This window comes from Bos indicus x Bos taurus, chromosome 2 (assembly GCF_003369695.1).
Source record: "Bos indicus x Bos taurus breed Angus x Brahman F1 hybrid chromosome 2, Bos_hybrid_MaternalHap_v2.0, whole genome shotgun sequence".
NCBI classification, from domain to species: domain Eukaryota; kingdom Metazoa; phylum Chordata; class Mammalia; order Artiodactyla; family Bovidae; genus Bos; species Bos indicus x Bos taurus.
The window spans coordinates 99,749,491-99,772,987 of record NC_040077.1 but is presented as its reverse complement, the minus strand read 5'-3'; the positions used below and the strand labels follow the sequence as shown (position 1 = coordinate 99,772,987).

The window sequence follows — 23,497 nt, the reverse complement described above, 5'->3', positions numbered from 1 at the left end:
CTTTCTTATCCATTCATCTGCTGATGGACATCTAGGTTGCTTCCATGTCCTGGCTATTATAAACAGTGCTGTGATGAACATTGGGGTACACGTGTCTCTTTCCCTTCTGGTTTCCTCAGTGTGTATGCCCAGCAGTGGGACTGCTGGATCGTAAGGCAGTTCTATTTCCAGTTTTTTAAGGAATCTCCACACTGTTCTCCATAGTGGCTGTACTAGTTTGCATTCCCACCAACAGTGTAAGAGGGTTCCCTTTTCTCCACACCCTCTCCAGCATTTATTATTTGTAGACTTTTGGATCTCAGCCATTCTGACTGGTGTGAGATGGTACCTCATAGTGGTTTTGATTTGCATTTCTCTGATAATGAGTGATGTTGAGCATCTTTTCATGTGTTTGTTAGCCATCTGTATGTCTTCTTTGGAGAAATGTCTATTTAGTTCTTTGGCCCATTTTTTGATTGGGTCATTTATTTTTCTGGAGTTGAGCTGGAGGAGTTGCTTGTATATTTTTGAGATTAGTTGTTTGTCAGTTGCTTCATTTGCTATTATTTTCTCCCATTCTGAAGGCTGTCTTTTCACCTTGCTAATAGTTTCCTTTGATGTGCAGAAGCTTTTAAGGTTAATTAGGTGATCTTAGTTTTCTGAAGGTTGAGTTTTAAGCCACTTTTTCACAAATCCCTTACAGCTAGACAGTGGAAGTGACAAATAGATTCAAGGAATTAGGTATGATAGAGTGCCTGAAGAACTATGGGCAGAGATTTATGATATTGTACAGGAGGCAGTGATCAAGATAATCCCCCCCAAAAAAATGCAAAAAGGCAAAATGGTTGACTAAGGAGACGTTACAAACAGCTATGAAGAGAAGTGAAAAGCAAAGAAGAAAGGGAAAAATACACCCATTTGAATGCAGAGTTCCAAAGAATAATTGAAAGATTTATGTTAGTTTAATTAAAATAAATATGCACTACAAAATACAAATAATTTATAAAGGGATATGACTCAAAAGCAAAGACATTACTTTGCCAACAAAGGTTCATCTAGTAAAGGCTATGGTTTTTCCTGTGTCATGTATGGATGTGAGAGTTGGACTGTGAAGAAGGCTGAGTACCGAAGAATCGATGCTTTTGAACTGTGGTGTTGGAGAAGACTCTTGAGAGTCCCTTGGACTGCAAGGAGATCCAACCAGTCCATTCTGAAGGAGATCAGCCCTGGATTTCTTTGGAAGGACTGATGCTAAAGCTGAAAGTCCAGTATTTTGGCCACCTCATGGGAAGAGTTGACTCATTGGAAAAGACTCTGATGCTGGGAGGGATTGGGGGCAAGAGGAGAAGGGGACGACAGAGGATGAGATGGCTGGATGGCATCACTGACTCAATGGACGTGAGTCTGAGTGAACTCTGGGAGTTGGTGATGGACAGGGAGGCCTGGCGTGCTGTGATTCATGGGGTCTCAAAGAGTCAGACAGGACTGAGCAACTGATCTGATCTGATCTGATGACTAAACATTTCCTTCATGAAAGAATTTTGTTAAATTCTTAAATATTAGGGCTTTTCTGGTGGCTCAGACTGTAAAGACTCTGCCTGAGATACTGGTGACCCAGGTTCAATTCCTGGGTTGGGAAGATCCCCTGGAGGAGGGCACGGCAACCCACTCCAGTATTCATGCCTGGAGAATCCCACAGAAGAAGGAGCCTGGAGGACTACCATCCATAGGCTTACAAAGAGTCAGGACTTAGCACGTATAGAATGCTTTCAGTTTCTAATGGGACTACTCTGGTTAAATATGTTATGGTGATATCTACAGGATAACGTATTTATGGGAATATGTTTATGGAAATATTTATGATATGCTTCAGTCCATGCGGTCACAAAGAGTCAGACATGATGAGCAGCTGGACAACAACAAACCCTGTAGGCATAACCAGCAAAATTAAGTAACTTATTATTATAAATATCTGCTATCGTTCATTCTTAAATCAGGAGGAAGGATAATCTAAAATTTTTGTTAAATGTTCTGTGCTCCCCAATATAGTAACATATTCTGTTATCAATAGTTACTAGATTAAAAAAAAAGAAGAAGCCAAATTTAACTCTATAAAAAGATAATGGAATCTTATATAGGAAAGACAAAGCAGTAAAATTCTCCCCAAAAAGGCCTACGTGATAAGATTATTTAAAATTATTTTTAGAATGTTAGGAAGAAATCATGACACTAATTAGTGTCTGCTTTGACAGTATCCTAAGTTAAAAATGAATGTTTTCTGTAGAGAGAACATATATATTAGGATAACTAGGCGAAGATCATATTGAATCTGGTGTACATTGTATAAACAATGTTGCTGCTAAGTCGCTCAGTCGTTCCTATAATAAAGCAGACCCAGGTTTGATCCCTTGGGCAGGAAGTTCCTCTGGAGAAGGAAATGGCAATCCACTCTAGTATTCCTGTCTGAAGAAGTCCATGGACAGAGAGCTGGGTGATCTACAGTCCATGGGGTCACTCATGGGATCACAGTCCAATGAGTCAGACAAGACTGAGTGGCTAACACTAAGGTACTATTCTCCTAGGACCTGATAACTTAAGTTGACCACTCTGGTTATCAATGTCTTTTTATATTCCTTCATTACTAATTTATTCTACAATATTTACTGAATCCCTAATGTATATATGCATCATCATGGGAGTATACGGTACAAAGTTGTTTCTCTTAACTCAGTCTTGCTGCTGCTGCTGCTGCTGCTGCTGCTAAGTCACTTCAGTCGTGTCCGACTCTGTGCGACTCCATAGACAGCAGCCCACCAGGTTCCTCTGTCCCTGGGATTCTCCAGGCAAGAACACTGGAGTGGGTTGCCATTTTCTTCTCCATAACTCAGTCTTAGGAGGTGTGAAAGCTTGCTGGGTAAAATCACATTGCAACTGAGATATAAAGGAATTGCACTTTATAAAGAGGGGCTGAAGGGGATGTGAAGAAATCTAGGGGATTAGCTATGATATCTGAGACTCGGGCAGGGCCTGTGGTAAGTACAACATGTTTAGGTAATGTTCAGGGCCTAGGGTAAATACAACCCATTTAGTAACTATCAGAAAGTCAGTATTTCTGCATAATTATAAGGTGTAATTTTTTTCAGTTTATTACATTTGTTTATTTCAAATGAGGTAATTGACAGAATAATCATGTCCAGTTATAATTATTGGAATCTAAGTAGTTTAATGACTCATCTTTGGTCATGAGTACTGTTCTTTGCAGTTATCTATAGTCTATTAACAGAACAGAAAGGAATCCATCCACTGTCATCTATCTTTCAGAGGACTGAAAATGGAAATAGTAGTTAGATTTTTCTGTTTATTTTGGCACCATTTTCCTGTTAGCAGACACAATGTATCTACCTCCACAATAGTTCACTCTATGCCATGCATATCAGTTTACCAGCCACTCCCATTAATCTCACATCACCCTTTAAAGATCATCATCTGTAGATAAGATTTAAGTCTTTTTGGTTATCTCTGGTAAGATATTCTTCTTTAGGAACTATCTGGATATACCCAAATTCTCTCATTTTCACCTTTCTGCCAAATAAATATAATGCAAAAAAAAAAAAAAAAGAACAAATTTTTATGTCTTTTCGAGACTTTAGACTTGAAATATTTCAGAGTGAATAACTCTTTTTACAAGCAGCATACCATTTTCAGAAATGAGGATACAAAGGCAAATGTGTTAAAACCAATGTTGAGGAGCTTGAATTTTAATTGTAAAGACAATTGGAAGCCACTGAGAGGTTTTAGGCAAATTTGGACTTAAGTATTAATGTAATCATCACAGTTCATTCAGATTTAGGTATATATTTAGAACTATCTCAGGTAGTTAACTCAGAATTTCCTGTAGCGAGCAGACAATTTGAATGAGAAATCAAACAATGGAACAAAAAAATGTATTTTACAAACTTAAACATTATTAAATAAAGCTAATTGCAAAGATTTTTATTCTGGTCTGACAGTAAGTTCCTAGGAAATAGCAAGAAATTAATGAATTGGTTTAAGAGGGTGTCTAAGGGAGATGATTCTGAATATTCCTCTTGGGGTTTCTATTCTGTGTTCCATGTACACTCTCTTGTCTGTTGGAATGACAGCTGTAGTCCATGAGAGCCTTTCATACTCACATCAGAGAACTGTCAGAATGTCAAGGTCTTGATAGCTTGACATTCAGTCATATTAGACTCTGCAGTTTTGGTTATCTGTGTTCATGCTTTTGTTCGCAACTTTATGGAATGTTAGGAATTTAGTGTATTCTTTGCAAAATGACCCCCATCTGTTTCCTAGGAATACTTTCACTGTTAATTATGCTGTTTTATTTTTTTGTTTGCTTTTTTGCTGTTGCTCACTCTGGTTGAATTCTATTCCTCTCTTCAGTGTGATGTTTAAGACTTCCTTTGGATTGTAGTTCGAGATAAACAGTTTTGTAGAATAACTCTTATGTCTAAAAGATGATAGCTTCTAAATGACAAATAATACGTACTTGTTCAGAATCATTGTTTGGGGAAAATTAGATATTATTTGGTGAAAGAATGTGAGAAAAAATGAATTCCAAAGATACTAGGAAGTTAAATATACAAATCAAATCCTATACATTCTATAAGAAAATATAGTTACACATTTAAACGTTTTCAGATAGTAAGAAATTTTTAAATATGAAAAGTATTAGATACAAGAAAATTGATATACATGACTATATAAAAATTTACAGTGATGTACCTGAAACATAAATATTATAACAACAATTGGAAGAATACTTCTAACAATTATAGAAAACAAAGTTTTATATTTTTAGTAACACAGCACACTGAATCTGAATGTTTTTCAAAGAAACACTGGTGTGCAAATAGATCTATTTCTCAGTGGGACCTCTTTTATTTTTTTGAAAAAATGATCTTAAACACCTTAATTAATCAAATCTGGCTGCCCTTATGTATTATATGGCCTTGAGGATAATGGAACGTATATATTATTTTGATAATCATATTTTATATTTCATTTGTATATTAGGAAAAGATATCTTTTCTAAGAAAAATTAATGGTGATCTTAGGAAGTCTTGGTTGATGACTTTGTTTGCTTCCCTCTCTTTCTTCCATCCCTTCCTTCTTTTCCTTCTGTCCTTTCTTCTTTATAAATCAGACTATTGGATGTTTTGGGTTTCACCTAAAACTTGCTTTCTGGAGCTAGCTCATCAGCACTGACAACTATTGTAGGTTCACCATATTTATTCACTGACATACAGTGGAACAGAGAAAGTGTATTTATTTAGTATTTGTTTTTTATTGATCCTATCTTCCTTTGAACACCCATCAACTAGGTTTTGGGTAAAAATTGTTGATTATTAGCTCAGTTTAAAAATTTTGATTGCCTTCTTGTCTGGTTTGGTTTATTAATTAAATTGGAATAAAGCAAACCATTCACATTAGATCATGCTTACTTTGGGACATGTAATGTCTTCATCTCTTTGCTCCACCACAGCTGGTGGTGTCTGATATATTGACTGAGGGAAATTTGCATGACCATAGAGTCAGAGTGAAGGGTGTATGCAGGGTCCATAGGATCCTCCAGATCCTCAACTCTCCCACCTTATAAAGTACGGAGTAGGGTGTCTGAGTCTGTAGGAATGTTGGATCAGATCTTGTCTTGAGGTGTGTAAGGATATTTTTCATTGATCTGTGCCTCTGATTGAAATTATGCATTTTTTCATTCCATATATTTCATACATACACATATGCACACATATATCAGTTCAGTTGCTCAGCCGCATCTGACTCTTTGGAGCCCCATGGACTGCAGCACACCAGGCTTCCTTGTCCATCACCAGCTCCCCAAGCTTGCTCAAACTCATGTCCATCAAGTCAGTGATGATATCCAACCATCTCATTCTCTGTCGTCCTCTTCTCCTCTTGCCTTCAATCTTTCCCTGCGTCAGGGTCTTTTCTAATGAGTCAGTTCTTTTTATCAGGTGGCCAAAGTATTGGAGCTTCAGCTTCAGCATCAGTCTTTCCAATGAATATTCAGGACTGATTCCCTTTAGGATTGGCATACATATATAGATTTTTTTTTTCCTGATTGGAAATCCCAGGCCCCTTTCATCTTTCTTGGCCTTTCATCTGTCACTGACTGACTGTGTACACCACTGGAATTTTGCAGCGTCCTCTTTAGTTCTGCGGCTCAGATGATTCATTGAAAACCTCTAAAGGTGTGTGCGTGTACAGAAGGAAGAAAGGGATGGTCACAATGTGGCTTTCTCAGTCTCTACTTCATGATCAGTGTAGGAAAACAATGTAATGTAAACTGGACCCTCTCCATATAGCTAGTCTGTCTATAATCCTTCTGTCCTCCTTACTTGCTAAGCTCCTGTGCATTATCATGCTTCCTTATTCTCCCCATGCCAACGAAGATGCTCCTTTTAGAGACTCAGCATAGCCTTTCCAGTTAATTCTCAGTTAAGTCAAGCCTGTCAATTTAATTTTCACTTTGCCATCCATTGTACTCCTCTCCAGCACAGATACTAACTCAGCTCAAGAACTAGAGAAGACATCTAGGCACCATGCATGTGTGTTCATGCTTCTCTCGAGTGCCTCTGATTTTCCCTTTTATCAAACTTAACTTTCCATTCATTTTGCTCTGTTCTCTTTGCTGTTCAGACTATGGGATAAAGCTTAATGGCCAATTAAATAATATTTTCTGTATCACGTGGAACAAAAGTAATTAAAGTTTTATGCAGCAGCCTTTCTCATTCAAGTTTGTTTCTAAGTCTGCTATCTGGCAAAAAACATCAGTATATATCTCCCTTCTTGAAGGAGTATGACTATTCATTTCAGAAGCAAGATAACATTTAAGGAGGGTATTTAAACACAGTGCTGTAATACTTAAGGATATACTATTCCTATTACTTTGCAATCTGTATGCACATCTTTAATCTTGCTGAACAAAGACATTTATTTTATCATTGTTTTGTTTTATGTGTATCTTAGGCCCCTCATCTCATTTATGTTTTAGAGTGGTTGTTGGTCAAATACAGTGGAAAAAAGAGTGTTTTAAAAATCATCTTAATTGCTGATTTTTTATTCATTCATCATCATCTGCAGTTGTATATTTTAATTTTTGCTTATGGTGTATACATTTATTGAATGTTCCATCTCCAGTTCTGAAACATTTTCTGGAACAGCCACAACAGAAACATTCAATAGACGTTGGTTGAGAAAATTTGGATGTGACATCTAACACAAAAGTCCTACTATATCAGCTATGGCCATCACTGGAACTAAATTTTAGTGACCTATTTTAAAATGGTATTGAGTGTTAACTATGTTTTGTTATATACTGACTTTTTAAACAATTAAAATTTCTGTATGCTAGAATTTGCATTTCAAATGAATTTTGTCTATTGAAGGTTTACTGTGTGATCAAAATACTATTGCTATTTAAAATATTTTTAGTATAATGTTAAGAACAATTTTTCAATCACATAAACCTGGATTTACTAACTTTTGATCTAACATTCCTATTGAGTCACTACCTCATTCTCATTAGTTACTTATGTTTCTGTCTTCTAAATTTTGCAACATCTTTCAGCTTCAAGAGGGGCTGGTCCAGGATACCATTGCATGTATCAGGCTGAACTTTCCGTTGAGCACCCAAGAAACAGAATGAGTAGCACTGTTATAAATATATTTGTAAGTGTCCCACCTGCTCCATTTTACATGGGTATAACTAGCTGAGTATATTAAATTTAACAAATTGCTAGATGTTGAATTTTTATAAATTGGGAACTGCCTGGATATTTTTTAAAAATATTATTATTGTTGCTGTTCTTGTTGTTACTGTCTTCACAATCTGGGATAATGCTGCATACATAGTAAGCACTCAGAAAAATCTTGTGGAATCTCGTAGAAAATGCAGTTGTTTTCAAAATAGTCTGAATATTAAGATAACCTTCTAGGAATATTTAAAGTGCTGTGTTAGAAAAAAAGTAGGATGACTGCAGTATGCACAAACTCACTGAAGCTGCAGGAACTCCTACAGCCCGAACTATGTTAATCCCACAGGTATTTTTATGGCTTTTTTATTATAATGATGCAATGTATAATTCTAAAGTGTTACAGAATTCACTGCCCACGCAAAAACCCACTTTCACATTCCCCGAGTGGACATTCATTCAAAAGACTAAAAATTGTTTAGTGCCTGGCAGATTCATGGTTGGAAATGACCTGATAAATCCTTTCTTTCATTCCATAAAGAATTTTTAGAGGGTTTAATGAGCATTAATACGAATATGATATCTATTTTTCCCTAAATTAATTATGCTTATTTTCAGGGATTATTTTTACCTGTGGGTATTAACTTTATTGATGTCACTAATTTGTGTTATAAATATGGTAGTATATACAAACTAAGAGATGAATGATTCTGCTGTGTCCTACTTTCATACACCAAATTCTTACTAATAAAATGAATAGGAACTCTGTTTCTGAGGAAGATTTTCAAATAAAACCTGAGTGGAGTTAACAAAAGTAAATGTAATGTTCTTTTAATATCATTTTATTAACTATATTTACTGAAGACTCATACTCATGCATAAAATATAGATTATCATTAAACTACTGCTTTGTCAGAATAATCAATATATTTCATGGCATAGCGAATCACCTACTGGGTAATCCCAATTTTTGGTCAATACAAACAGTTGAAAGAGAATGCTTAGTAGAAGATGGTCATCTTGGTAGAGGTTTTTCAATGCATGGCATAATTGAAGAAGGAGATAAGAAAAGTTGTTTTCCTTTTTTCCCTTATTTTAAATTGAATAAAAAAGAAAAGCATACAAATATGAGAATATATTTAGGAATGTTATGCAGAAACAAATAGAATAATTAGAACATTAAACAAATTTAAGAAACAATGACATTGGGCAACAGTTGTCTAAAACCTTTATAGTTACAACATTCAAAAGAACATTATATTGGATTTTAGGAAAATTTTTCAGTCATAGAAAGTGGATAAGATTTAAAAAAAGGAACAATTATTTTTATGGGAATATATTACATAGTATTTGGTAAAATTTAGGACTGTGTTAGTTCTTACAAGAAAATGTAATAAACACTTACAGAGACTTTAACCATGTAAACTTCTTCCTGGAGACCCATTCTATTTAAAGTAGGTTATCTGGTAATCGATTCAAGGATTAGAACTTGTAAACAGTGTGCCTGAAGAACTATGGACGGAGGTCTGTAATATTGTACAGGAGGCAGTGAACAAAACCATCCCAAAGGACAAGAAAAGCAAGAAGGCAAAGTGGTTATCTGAGGAGGCCTTAAAAATTGCTAAAGAAGGAAGAGAAGTGAAAATCAAGGGAGAAGGAAAAGGTATATCCAACTAAAGGCAGATTTCCAAAGAACACCATGGAGAGACAAGAAGGCCTTCTTCAAGGAACAGTGTATAAACAAAAAGAAAGCAGGAAGGGAAAGACTAGAAATCTTTTCAGGAAAACTGGAGTTATCAAGGGAACATTTTGCCCAAAGATGGGTATGATAAAGGACAGAAATTGTAGAAACCTAGTAGGCCTGAAGAGATCAAGAAGAGATGGAAAGAATGCATGGAAGACCTGTCCAAAAAAGATTTTAATGAACCAGATTACTACAATGGTGTGGTCAGCCACCCAGAATCACACATTCTGGAGAGCAAAGTCAAGTAGGCCTTAGGTAGAACTGCTGTTAATAAAGCTAGTAGATGGGATGAAATTCGAGTAGAACTATTCAAAACCCTAAAGGATGATGCCGTCAAGGTGTTGCATTCAATATGTCTGCAAATCTGGAAAACCCAACAGTGGCCACTGGACTGGAAAAGGTCAATCCTCATCCCAATTCCCAAGAAGGGTAGTACTAAAGAATGTGCTAACCACTGGATAATTGCATTCATCTCCCATGCTAGTAAGGGTCATGCTTAAAATCTTACATGCTAGGCTTCAGTATTATGTGAATCAAGGAGTTCCAGATGTCCAAGCTGGATTTAGAAAAGAAAGAGGAACCAGAGATCAAATTGCCAACATTTGCTGGATCACAGACAAAGCTAGAGAATTCCAGAAAAACATCTACTTCTGTTTCATCAACTACACCAAAGCCTTTGACTGTGTGGATCATGGTAAATTGTGGAAAGCTCTTAAAGAGAAGAATACCAGGTCGTCTTACCTGTCTCCTGAGAAACATGTATGCAAGTCAAGAAGCAACAGTTAGAACCCTGTATGGAACAACTGATTGGTTCAAGATTGAGAAAGGAGTGTGATAGAGCTGTCTGCTGCCACCCTGTTTGTTTAATCTATACGCTGAGCACATCATGAGAAATGCTGAGCTGGATCTGTTACAAACTGGAATCAAAAAATGGGAGAAACATCAGCAACCTCAGATGTGCCTCTTGATAAGGGTAAAGGAGGAGGGTGAAAAAGTCAGCTTAAAACTGAATATTATAAAAACTAAGATCATGGCATCTGGCCTCATTATTGCATGGCAAATAGAAGGAGAAAAGGTAGAAGTAGCAACGTATTTCCTCTTCTTGGGCTCTAAAATCACTGCGGATGGTGACTTCAGCCATGAAATCAGAAGACGTTTGCTTCTTGGCAGGAAAGCTATGACAAACCTGGACAGTGTGTTGAAAACAGAGACATTACTTTGCCAACAAAGGTCCATACAGTCAAGGCTATGGTCTTCCTAGTGGTCACATAGGATTGTGAGGGTTGGACCATAAAGAAGGCAGAGCACTGATAATTGATGCCTTTGAACTGTGGAGCTGGAGAAGACTCCTGAGAGTCCATTGGACAGCACAGATCAAACCAGTCAATCTTAAGGGAAATCAACCCTGAATAGTCATTGGAAGGACTGATGCTGAAGCAAAAACTCCAGTATTTTGGTCATCAGATGCGAACAACAGATTTCATTGGAAAAGTCCCTGATGCTGGGAAAGAGTGAGGACAGAAGGAAAAGAGGACATCAGAGGATGAGATGGCTGGATGGCATCACTGAAGCACTGGACATGAACTTGGGCAAACTTCAGTAGATGGCGAGGGACAGGGAAGCCTAGCCTGTTGCTGTCCATTGGATTGCAAAGACTTGGAAACGACTGGGCGACGGAACAACAACAACAACAATAATCTGGTAACTATTTGTCTTGCCTTGTTGTGATTTTCATGGTTCAAAAAACAGAAAAAGAACTTTTAGAAATGTTTATTGTGGACATAGTTCTATTCAGAAAAGAATAAATACATGAAGTTATAATGTAAATATTAATATTGAAAAATATAACATCACAGTTTCTGTAAATGAGAGTACAATGGCAGAATTCATGCATGGATTTTTATCTTAGTAAAGTAAATATCAAGCAGGGCAGATCAGTTTGGGTTTGTATGATGCACTTGAGGTAGCTAGGATTTGCATCCAATTTTATAGATGAGGAGAGTGAGGCTTAGACAGAAATTGATTTGCTCATGATGAGAAAATTAGTGAGTGGTGTGAATGAGAATTTGTTATTATTGTTCAGTTGCTAAGTCAAGTTCAACTCTTTGACCCCTGTAAACTGCAAATTCAGGCTTCTCTGTCCTTCACTATCTTCTGGAGTTTGCTCAGATTCATGTCCATTGAGTCAATGATATCTAACCATCTCATCCTCTACCACCCTCTTCTCCTTTCACCCTCAATCTTTCCCAGCATCAGTCTTCTCCAGTGAGTCTGTTCTTTGCATCAGATGGCCAAAGTTTTAGAGCTTCAGCTTCAGCATCAGTCCTTCCGATGAATATTCAGGGTTGATTTCCTTTAGGATTGACTGGTTTGATCTCCTTTCTGACCAAGGGACTCTCAAGAATCTTCTCCAACACCACACTTTGAAGGCATCAATTTGTCAGTGCTCAGCCTTCTTTATGGTCAAACTCTCACCTCTATACATGACTACAGGAGAAATCACACTTTTGACTACATGGACCTTTGTCAGCAAAGTCATGTGTTTGCTTTTTAATATGCCATTTAGGTTTGTCATAGCCTTCCTTCCAAAGAGCAAGCATCTTTTAATTTCATGGCTGCAGTCACTGTCCACAGTGATTTTTGGAGCCCAAGAAAATAAAATCTGTCTCTGCTTCCATTTTTCCCCATCTATTTGTCATGAAATGATGAGACTGGATGCCATAATCTTTGATTTTTGAATGTTGAGTTTTAAGCCAGCTTTTCCACTCTCTTTTTTCACTTTCATCAAGAGGCTCTTTAGTCCCTCTTCAATTTCTGCCATCAAAGTAGTATCATCTGTATATCTGAGGTTGTTGATATTTCTCCCGGCATTCTCCATTCTAGCCTGGGATTTATCCAGCCTGACATTTTGCATGATGTACTCTGCATAAAATTAAATAAGCAAGGTGACAATATACAGCCTTGACACTCTTTTAGCAATTTTGACAGAGTCCGTTGTTCCATGTTATGTTCTAACTGTTGCTTCTTGATCTGCATACAGATTTCTCAAGAGACAGGTAAGATGGTCTGCTATTCCCATCTCTTTAAGAAATTTCCACAGTTTGTTGTGACCCACACAAAGACTTTAGTGTAGTTATTGAAGAAATGGATGTTTCTCTGAAACTCCCTTTCTTTCTCTATGATGCAACAAATGTTGGCAGTTGATCCCTGGTTCCTCTGCCCTTTCTAAACTCAGCTTGTAGATCTGGAAGCTCTCAGTTCACATACTGCTAAAGACTAGCTTGAAGGATTTTGAGGATAACCTTACTAACATTGGAAATGAGCACAATTGTATGGTAATTTGCATGTTCTTTGGCACTGCCCTTCTTTGGGATTGGAATGAAAACTGACCATTTCCAGTTCTGTGGTCACTGCTGAATTTTCCAAATTTGTTGACATGTGGAGTGCAGCACTTTAACAGTATTATCTTTTAAGATTTTAAGTAGCTCAACTGAAATTTCATCACCTCTACCAACCTTGTTTGTAGTAATGAATTCATGGCCCACTTGACTTCAGACTTCAAAATAGTTTTCTGAGAAGGCTTTACAGGTAGCTGAGGAAAGAAGAGAAGCAAAAAGCAAGAGAGAAAGGGAAAAGTATACCGAACTGGAAGCAGAGGACCAGAGAATAACAAGGAAAAATCAGAAGCCCTTCTTAAAAGAACAGTGCAAAGTAGAGGAAAATAACAGAATGAAAAAGACTAGAGATATCCTCAATAAAATTTTAGATATCAAGGGAACATTTCATGCAACAATGGGCATGATAAAGATCAGAAATGGTAAGAATCTTAATAGAAGTTGAAGAGATTAAAAAAGAGTGTCAAGAATACACAGAAGAACTATACAAAGAAGATCTTAATGATCCAGATAACCAGGATGGTGTGATCACTCACCGAGAGCCTGACATCCTAGATAATTTAAGTAGTGATAATTTGAACTCACACTTCAACCCTATCCCTCTATTTATTTGGGCATCCCTCCCTGGTGGCTCCGTTGGTAAACAATCTGCCTGCAATGCAGGAGACCCGAGTTTGATTCCTGGGTTGTGAAGATACCCTGGAGAAGGAATTGGCAACCCACTCCAGTATTCTTGCCTGGAAAATCCCTTATTTTTAATCAAGTATAATTGGCATATAATATCATATTCATTTCAGGTATAGAATAGTGAATCAACATTTGTACATATTACAAATTGATCACCAAATTAAATGTAATAACCATTTGTAAAAAAAGTTATTCTAATATTATTGACTGTAAAATTATTGACTGTGCTAATATTATTGCCTAATATTATCGACTGTACTACACTTTTCATTCCATTAACTACCTATTTTACAACTGAAAGTCTGTGCCCCTTAATCTTGACCAGTTTTTCTCACCCTTCCTCTCTCTCTGTCTACTACCAGTTTGTTTTCTGTAGCAGTTTTGTTTTGTTTGTTCATTTGTTTGGTTTTTCACATTTCGCATCTAAAATCACACAGTATTTTCTCTCCATCTCTCTCTCTCTCTCTCTCTCTCTCTATATATATATATATATATATATATATATATGCATGTATATATCTATATCTATATCTATACATATATATATATGCATGAAAGTGTTACTTGTTCAATCTTGTCCAACTCTTTGTGACCCCATGGACTGTAGCCTGCCAGGCTTCTCTGTCCATGGGATTTTCCAGGAAGAATACTGGAGTGGGTTGCCATTTCCTTCTCCAGCAGATCTTTCCAACCCAGGGAGTAAACCCAGGACTCCTGCATTGGTATGCAAATTCTTTACTGCTGAGCTGCCACTGATCTATATGTCTGTTAAACCCTGTGCCTTTAATAACAGCAGCTCTGAATATTAATTTATTGTAAGCTCATAGGTAACTGATATTAACAGTAAAATGTTTGTACTCTAAAAACTCGTTTTATTCTTCCTCATGAATTCTTTTTCTTTAATTGTGCCTGATGATAAAAATTTATAATTTAAATATTCAAAGAACATTAAAATAATTACATTGTTATTTTTCATATCAAACAGATTTTGAATGTTATGAATGCCAGAAATGTGTAGTGTCACTAATAATACTCCATTGAAAAGATGAAGTCACAGAAAATATAGCCCTTAAAATTCTAAACTTAAGTGGATTCTAACCTGGTTAAATTATTTCAAGTAAAACTTCCCTTTTAAATGCCCTAAATATTAAGCACTTCCCTTGTTTTTATTACTTTCTCAAACTTTAATAAATAATAAATTTACTAAAATACTGCTTGGTAGGTAATGACTTCTAATATCTAGCAATAATCAGCTATATGATCCTGAATGAATCATTTATCTTCTTCAGATCCAGTGTATTCATCTACACAGTAAAACCCTTTAGTAATGTCTTAGTTTCCTGGGACTGCTGCAACAAAGTATAACAAATAGAGTGATTTTATGCAACAACCATTTATTCTCTCACAGATCTGGAAACTGGAAGTCCAAAATCAGAGAATCAATAGGGTTGATTCCTTCTGGGTGCTCTGAAGAAACTGTTCAATGCCTCTCTCCCACCTTCTGGTGGTTGCGGGTGTCCTTGGCATTTTTTGACTGGTAGACACTCCTCTCTCATCTCTGCCTCAGTCTTCATGTGGAGTTCTCCCAGTATGTCTCTCTCTGTCTCTTTGGCTCTCTCTCTCTCTCTTTTTTTTTGTAATGACTCAAGTCATTGAATCATTGAATTAGGAACTCTCCTGACCTAATTGCATCTGCAAAACCCTATTTCTAAAGAAGTTCATATTCTGAGTTTCTGGGGGACATAACTTTTGAGGACATAACATAACTAACTATTCAATCTGGGCTTCCCAGGTGGCACTAGTGGTAAAGAATCTGCTGCCAATGCAAGAGATGTGAATTCGATCCCTGGGTCAGGAAGATTCCCTGGAGTAGGAAATGACTCCCCACTTCAATATTCTTGCCTGGAAAATTCCATGGACAGAGGAGCCTGGTAGGCTACAGTCCATGAGGTCACAAAGAGTTGGATACAACTGAGCACACACACTACTCAACCCAGTACAGACAAGATGATTTATAAGATCTCTTGGCTACAACATTTTAAGAGATGATGGTTTTAGAGGTTGGTCAGTAAGACTGGCCTTAAGATTTAAGATTATTTTATTATTTTTTAGGAAATTTTAGTTTATATTCAGATATCTTGGGAAAAAAGTGATAACTTCTTAAGCGGATATTTACTGCTGCTTGAGACATTTTAAACTTCAAATATGATATTTTCTAAAAGATAATGATATAATAAATTGTTATTATTTAACTATATTTTCCCCTTTTCTCTTTCTAATACATTAGAGGCATTAGTTTCATAGGACTAGAATAGTTATATTACTGACAGTATTGAGACAATTTTAGTACTTGGCATGGAGAAGGCAATGGCACCCCACTCCAGTACTCTTGCCTGGAAAATCCCGTGGACGTAGGAGCCTGGTAGGCCTCAGCCCATGGGGTTTCTAAGAGTCGGACACAACTGAGCGACTTCACTTTCACTTTTCACTTTCATGCATTGGAGCAGGAAATGGCAGCCCACTCCAGTGTTCTTGCCTGGAGAATCCCAGGGATGGGGGAGCCTGGTGGGCTGCCGTCTCTGGGGTCACAGAGTCAGACTCGATTGAAGTGACTAGGAGCAGTAGCAGTACTTGACAATTTTTCCCACTCACATAACTGTGAACACTTTTTGTCACCTATGAACCACTCTTACTGTTGGCTGATTTGTTCAGTGAAGTAATCTGTGAAGTTGTTCTGCTGGAGCTGTTCTAGAAGGTAATTTAAACATATTCCTATCTTTATGCTTGAATTCACTGCACTCACCAGACAGTATTACAAATACAAAAAGTAGTGATTTAACAGTGAAATGAGAGTAGAGAAATAAAGCATTTTGCAATGAATTTATCTTATTTCCTTTCTTCCTTTTCTCCTTCCTTCCTTCCATTTTTCCTCCCTTCTTTCTGTGTTTCTCTCTTCATTGCTCTATCACATTCAGACAACTACCAATGTCATTGTCAGTACACAAATCCAGGATTTTTTTTAAATACATATTTTTGATTAACATTATAAACTGTTTTCTCACAATTGCTGAGTCTTTTTTCCGTTGATAAAACTAAAATATTAGCAGTTAGTATGTGGGTTTACTTGGATTATGATACAATTTTTCTAAGTTTTTTGAAATGCAATTATGTTATTTTTATAATTAAAACAATAGCACCTTAAGGATTATATGATAAATTTTGAAGATGGCTTGAGGTTGATTAATGACTAACACACAAACACACAGGCAATAAGGAATGCTCAAATGATTCTTTTAATAGATACAAAACTTTATCCTATAATAAAATGATAATGCTTGAAATCACCATTTTTATAGGAGAGAAATCAATATCACCTTTATTGAACAAAATTATTTGTATGTCTATGGACAGGAATCATTTGCACTTAAATCAGCTCTCCACGGAGAAGGCAATGGCACCCCACTCCAGTACTCCTGCCTGGAAAATCCCATGGATGGAGGAGTCTGGTAGGCTGCAGTCCATGGGGTCGCTTGCTATGAGTCAGATACAACTGAGCGACTTAACTTTCACTTTTCACTTTCATGCACTGGAGAAGAAAATGGCAACCCACTCCAGTGTTCTTGCCTGGAGAATCCCAGGGACAGGGGAGTCTGGTGGGCTGCCGTCCATGGGGTCGCACAGAGTCGGACACAGATGAAGTGACTTAGCAGCAGTAGCAGCTCTCCAGATGTTAACTTGTGAAAGTGAAAGTGTTAGTCACTCAGTCATGTCCAATTCTTTGCGGCTCCATGGACTATAGGCCACCAGGCTCCTCTGTCCATGGGATTCTCCAGTTAAGAATACTGGAGTGGGTGATCATTTCCTTCTCCAGGGGATCTTCCCAACCCAGGGAACGAATAGGTCTACTGCATAAGTCTACTGCATTGGAGGCAGATTCTTTACCATCTGAGCCACCAGAGAAGCTCAGGAAAGTTAACTTGGGTCTCTATAAAGTGGAAAAACAGCCCAGCCAAACGTAAAGGCACAGAACCCTATAGAATCAGATAACCCAGAAGGCTCCTCTAGGAATGCCCTCCATTTGATTGAAGGACCTCTCAGTGGGCTGTTTATTCAAAGTCATTCACAATTTTTACTAGCAATGATTGCAAGGCTCTCTATCCTGGCCCCATGTCTCCATCTTCCCCATTGGGTAGGTCCTTATTTTCTGTATTCCAGATGTCCTACCTTGAGTTTGACTCCCAAATGGTTCTTGCTCCCCATGATCTCAGGATCTCAAATTCAGTTTCCCTTTTTTCTTGGCACTTCCTTTCCTTTACTACTACTACTACTTATTTTTATATAACCTTTTCCTGTAGATCTGTTTAAAAGACCACTTCCTCATGGAAATCTATGACACTGTGGTTCACTTAGGTCTTTTTGTTATATTCTTATGATAGCCAAGACAGCCCCTTATTAGCACTAATTGCTACTAACTTATATACCACCCATTAGTCTGAAAATTATGGATGAGCAAGGACTGTCTTTTTATCCTGAATCTATATCTAGGCATATAGATGGCACTCAATATGCATTTATTTCATGAACTTTGTACAAGAAAGATTTATATTATATATAATATTTTTCATCTTTAAAGATTTGTATTTCTTCATTGTTTCCCCAGCATTGTTTTAGCATTTTCAAAATTAATAATGATAAAGAATGATCTTTTGTCCACCTGATTATATCATCAGTAGTAACCATGTACTGTGGTTTATTTTGAGGAAATGGCAGCCCACTCCATTGTGCTTTGCCATGGGGTACAAAGAGTCAGATACGACTGAGCAACTTTTAGTTTTCACTTATACATTCATTTATTGCTATGTGCAGTATAAATCTAACTAGCTTAATTTATAACGTTTGGAAGAAAGAATGATTAATTCTGCACCAGTGTGTCACAGAAGTGTCATGTAAGTGACATGAATGTTTCAAGCACAAGAGCATGTATGGCAGACCATGCCACATGAAGGGAGAGCGAGGACAGGAAAAAAACATGGAGGTACAAAGTGTTGGGGAAGATGAAAGAAACAGTTTAGTGGCATTGCAACATAATGTGTGTTTAAGGTAGAGGCCAGTAGAAGGTAGAAATCCAGTCTGTTAAATGTAGGATAGCAAGTTCCAACTTTTTTCCCTGCAAGGTCACCTGTTGGAATCTGGTTTTTTACATACCTTTTCATCTAAAAAGATGTAAAAAAAAAAAAAAAAAAGGACAGTGTAAGCTTTCCTAATATATGGGGTTGACACTGGTGTGCTTCCTTAGTCTGTATGCTGGTCAAACATCCGATACAAGGCACTTAACATCAGGAGCTCTGAGAGAAGAGTGGGGGTTCCATGGCACAGAGGGGTGGGCAATGGTGCTTTCAATGTATGGCTGAGGATAGAGTTCCTGATGAAGTGGTTTTATAGTTATTATTACTGAGTTTTAACTAAACTAGCACTTCACAAATGAATAAAATTCTTTTAAGAGGTTTGCTAAGTCACTTGAGTCATGTCCGATTCTGTGCGACCCCAGAGACAGCAGCCCACCAGGCTCCCCTGTCCCTGGGACTCTCCAGGCAAGAACACTGGAGTGGGTTGCCATTTCCTTCTCCAATGCATGAAAGTGAAAAGGGAAAGGGAAGTCGCTTGGTCGTGTCTGACTCTTAGCAACTCCATGGACTGCAGCCTACCAGGCTCCTCCGCCCAGGGCATTTTCCAGGCAAGAGTACTGGAGTGGGATGCCATTGCCTTCTCCGTTAAGAGGTTTAGGTTGAAGCAAAATGATACATAAACACAAATGGGGTTAAAAAAAAAAAAAAAAAAGAGCAGCGCTGACATGCTTATACTCTTAGGTGTTGTGCTCTTCAGCTGCACTACAAGGTTAAAAACAGAGATGAGCTAATCAGATCTGACAAGAAAGCAGCAAGCTATTGATGTGATTAAGAAGACTATATGAAATATGGATTTCCATATGCTGTCTTTAATGATGAACTTTGCCCTGCTGAAAATGAATCTTGAGATACAAGCTAATAATAGTATGTGGCCTTCAACATTTGCATGGCAATTTTAAACAAAGCATCTGTAATATGACAAGACATTTATTTTCTGAAAATATTTAAAGTTTTTCAATATTGAATTTACTGTTTCACAAAATGCACTATTTAATAGTGTTTACATTTTTTTTCGAGGTTTCTTATTAGTAAAGTAGCAGTGAATGTTTCAAATGTTTAAATAACAACATACACACATATTAGGGAACAATGCTCAAAAATGTCTTTGCTATAATAGATAAGTATGATTTTTAGAGAGTCAAGCGTTGTTTGGTAAATGGACCAACAGGAGGCATAGAAAGGGAAGGAATCTCACTGGAGTATTTTTCCTTAAGTGCTTGAAAGCACTTTCTATCTTTTGGTCTATTTATGTAGCAGTATATCTGGCTAAGAAATTCATAAAAAAGTCTTTTTTCACTGAAAATAAACTTAATAAACAGGTGAAATAGAAAAAAATATGAACCACATATTTTGTATGCAGGCTTTTATTTATTGGGGGCAAACTGATTTAGTCACATGTAGTAGGTGGAGAAGGCAATGGCACCCCACTCTAGTTCTCTTGCCTGGAAAATCCCATGGATGGCGAAGCTTGGTAGGCTGCAGTCCATGGGTTCGCTAAGAATCGGACTCGACTGAGCGACTTCACTTTCACTTTTCACTTTCATGCATTGGAGAAGGAAATGGCACCCCACTCCAGTACTCTTGCCTGGAAAATCCTATGGACGTAGGAGCCTGGTAGGCTGCAGTCCATGGGGTAGCTAGAGTCGGACACGACTGAGCGACTTCACTTTCTCTTTTCACTTTCATGCATTGGAGAAGGAAATGGCAACCCACTCCAGTGTTCTTGCCTGGAGAATCCCAGGGACAGGGGAGCCTGGTGGGCTTCCGTCTATGGGGTTTCACAGAGTCTGACATGACTGAAGTGACTTAGCAGCAGCAGCAGTAGGTAGTTGAATATTTGCTGCTGTTTTCTCAGACTGTTTCAGTGACTCAGGTTTTCACTGCTGATATATCCATCTTAGAGGAATGTATATAGCCTTTCCAAGTTTAAAAAGTCTACTTTTTTTTTTAAAGTCACTCAGTCATGTCCAACTCTTTGCAACCCCATGGACTATACAGTCCATACAGTCCATGGAATTCTCCAGGCCAGAATACTGGAGTGGGTAGCCTTTCCCTTCTCCAGGGGATCCTCCCAACCCAGGGATTGAATACATGTCTCCCACATTGCAGGCAGATTCTTTACCAGCTGAGCCACAAGGAAAGCCCAAGTGTACTGTAGTCAGCAGCCCATCCCTTCTCCAGCCAATCTTCCTGACCCAGGAATCAAACCGGGGTCTCCTGCCTTGCATGCAGATTCTTTACCAACTGAGCTATGAGGGAAGCCAAGAAAGTCTACTAGCACAAAATAAGTCTACTAGTACATGGGGAAATATGAATTTAAAATGTATTGGGGCGCGCGCCCGGGGCGGCGGCGCGCGGCGGCGGGCCGTTGAGGCGCGCGCCGGCCCGAGTGGACGCCTCGGCGGCCGCCATGCAGCTGACGGTGAAGGCACTCCAGGGCCGCGAGTGCAGCCTTCAGGTGTCGGAGGACGAGCTGGTGTCCACGCTGAAACATCTGGTCTCCGAGAAGCTGAACATCCCGGTCCGCCAGCAGCGGCTGCTGTTCAAGGGCAAGGCCCTGGCAGATGGGAAAAGACTCTCCGATTACAGCATCGGGCCGAATTCCAAGCTCAACCTAGTGGTCAAACCTCTGGAGAAGGTGTTGCTGGAAGAAAGCACCGCGCGGAAAACGGCCGAGGCCCCGGCCCCACAGCCCGCCACCTGGACGCTCATTTCCAGAGTTCTGGCCCAGCACTTCAGCGCCGCCGATGCCAGCAGAGTCCTGGATCAACTCCAGAGGGATTATGAGCGGTCCCTGAGCCGCCTGACGCTGGATGACATTGAACGCTTGGCTGGCCGCTTCCTGCACCCCGAAGCGACTGAAGCTATGGAGAAGGGGTTCTCCAATGTCTGCTTCATCCCAGGCCTCTACCTCAGGATCAGAAGATGGCTGCCTGCAGCTTCCACCGAACCCCTCGGTCACAGCCAGCATGGAGCACCTTCCCGTCCTCTAGCATAGCTTCCTCCTCAGCTGCCCCAACAAATAAACGTTGTCCCTTTTGGATGCTCAAAAAAAAAAAAAAAAATGTATTGGAAGAGATACACTCAGTCATGCCAGACTATTTGAGACTCCATGGACTGCAGCACACCAGGCTCCTCTGTCCATGGGATTTTCCAGGCAAGAAGACTGGAGTGGGTAGCCATTCTCTCCAGGGGATCTTCCTGACCCAGGGCTAGAACTTGGGTCTCCTGCACTGCAGGCAGATTCTTTACTGACTAAGTTATGAGGGAAGCCCTTTGGAAGAGATAGTCCTATTCAAGTAAACAGTTGCTAATAAAAGAATGAATTAGCTCCTTAAAAAAAGGGATCATTCATCTAAATACTATCAAGATGAGACAAATTCTAAATTAGAGAAGATACAATTTATGATGTAAAAACTAAAGATTATCATGTTTGTTTGTTTTTTTTTAGCTAGTTTACTATCGCATTTCTTCACAGCCTTCATTCATACCACTCTCAGTCCAATTTAACTGGAAAAAAAAAATCTGTTCAGATTTCTACAAACCTGGCCACATTGCATTTACTGTATCTATTACTATGCATATTTTATCTCATTTACAAGAAAGTAAGTATGCTTGAGAGTAACGGTCACATATGCTTTCTTATTTTTAGCTTCCAGGTAGGCTAAGATTTTATACCATAAGTACTTTAGGTACTTTGAATTAGAAATGAAGTGGCTTATTACTAAAATATTGTTATCTCTACAGTAGAAATCAAGTTTCAGAAGTATTATGAGCTATTAAAACTATTATTTATATTTATGCTACTGTGAACTCTATACATCTTTGTTTAAGAGAACCTGAAACATAATTCATCTTTATACTCATATCTATGTTTCTAAGCACATATATATGTTACAAGTATAGAAAATATGTATATTTCATGGGCCTCCTTGCTGGCTCAGACAGAAAGAATCTGTCTGCAATGCATGATATCTGTGTTCAATCCCTGGGTCAGGAAGATTCCATGGAGAAGGGAATGCTACCCTCTCCAGTATTCTTGCCCAGAAAATTCCATGGACAGTCCATGGGGTCACAAAGAATCAGCCACAACTGAGTAGCTAAACACACATATACATACTATATATATATATATATATATTCAGAAAAAAATATATATATATATTCAGAAAATATATATATATATTCAGAAAAAAAATATATATATATATATATATATATTCAGAAAACGAAGATCATGGCATCCGGTCCCATCATTTCATGGGAAATAGATGGGGAAACAGTGGAAACAGCGTCAGACTTTATTTTTCTGGGCTCCAAAATCACTGCAGATGGTGACTGCAGCCATGAAATTAAAAGATGCTTACTCCTTGGAAGGAAAGTTATGACCAACCTAGATAGCATATTCTAAAGCAGAGACATTACTTTGCCAACAAAGGTTCGTCTAGTCAAGGCTTTGGTTTTTCCTGTGGTCATGTATGGATGTGAGAGTTGGACTGTGAAGAAGGCTGAGTGCCAGAGAATTGATGCTTTTAAACTGTGGTGTTGGAGAAGACTCTTGAGAGTCCCTTGGACTGCAAGGAGATCCAACCAGTCCATTCTGAAGGAGATCAGCCCTGGGATTTCTTTGGAAGGAATGATGCTAAAGCTGAAAGTCCAGTACTTTGGCCACCTCATGGGAAGAGTTGACTCATTGGAAAAGACTCTGATGCTGGGAGGGATCGGGGGCAGGAGGAGAAGGGGACGACAGAGGAT

General features: G+C 38.3%; 2 protein-coding genes across 7 annotated transcripts in view; both read left to right on the top strand.

Annotated features, from left to right (window-relative positions):
- The window catches only part of ERBB4 (erb-b2 receptor tyrosine kinase 4), a 1,287,830-nt gene that overhangs the window by 644,598 nt on the left and 619,735 nt on the right, over positions 1 to 23,497 (top strand). The gene's annotated exons all lie outside the window — the stretch shown is intronic.
- Positions 21,079 to 21,793, top strand: LOC113907454 (ubiquitin-like protein 4A). The gene has a single exon (XM_027566630.1). It carries the CDS (start codon positions 21,153 to 21,155, stop codon positions 21,738 to 21,740), a length of 588 nt encoding a protein of 195 aa, XP_027422431.1. The 5' UTR covers positions 21,079 to 21,152; the 3' UTR covers positions 21,741 to 21,793.

Excerpts from the sequence above, each read along its gene's own strand:
- LOC113907454 (XM_027566630.1), top strand. The coding sequence starts at position 21,153 with ATGCAGCTGACGGTGAAGGCACTCCAGGGCCGCGAGTGCAGCCTTCAG.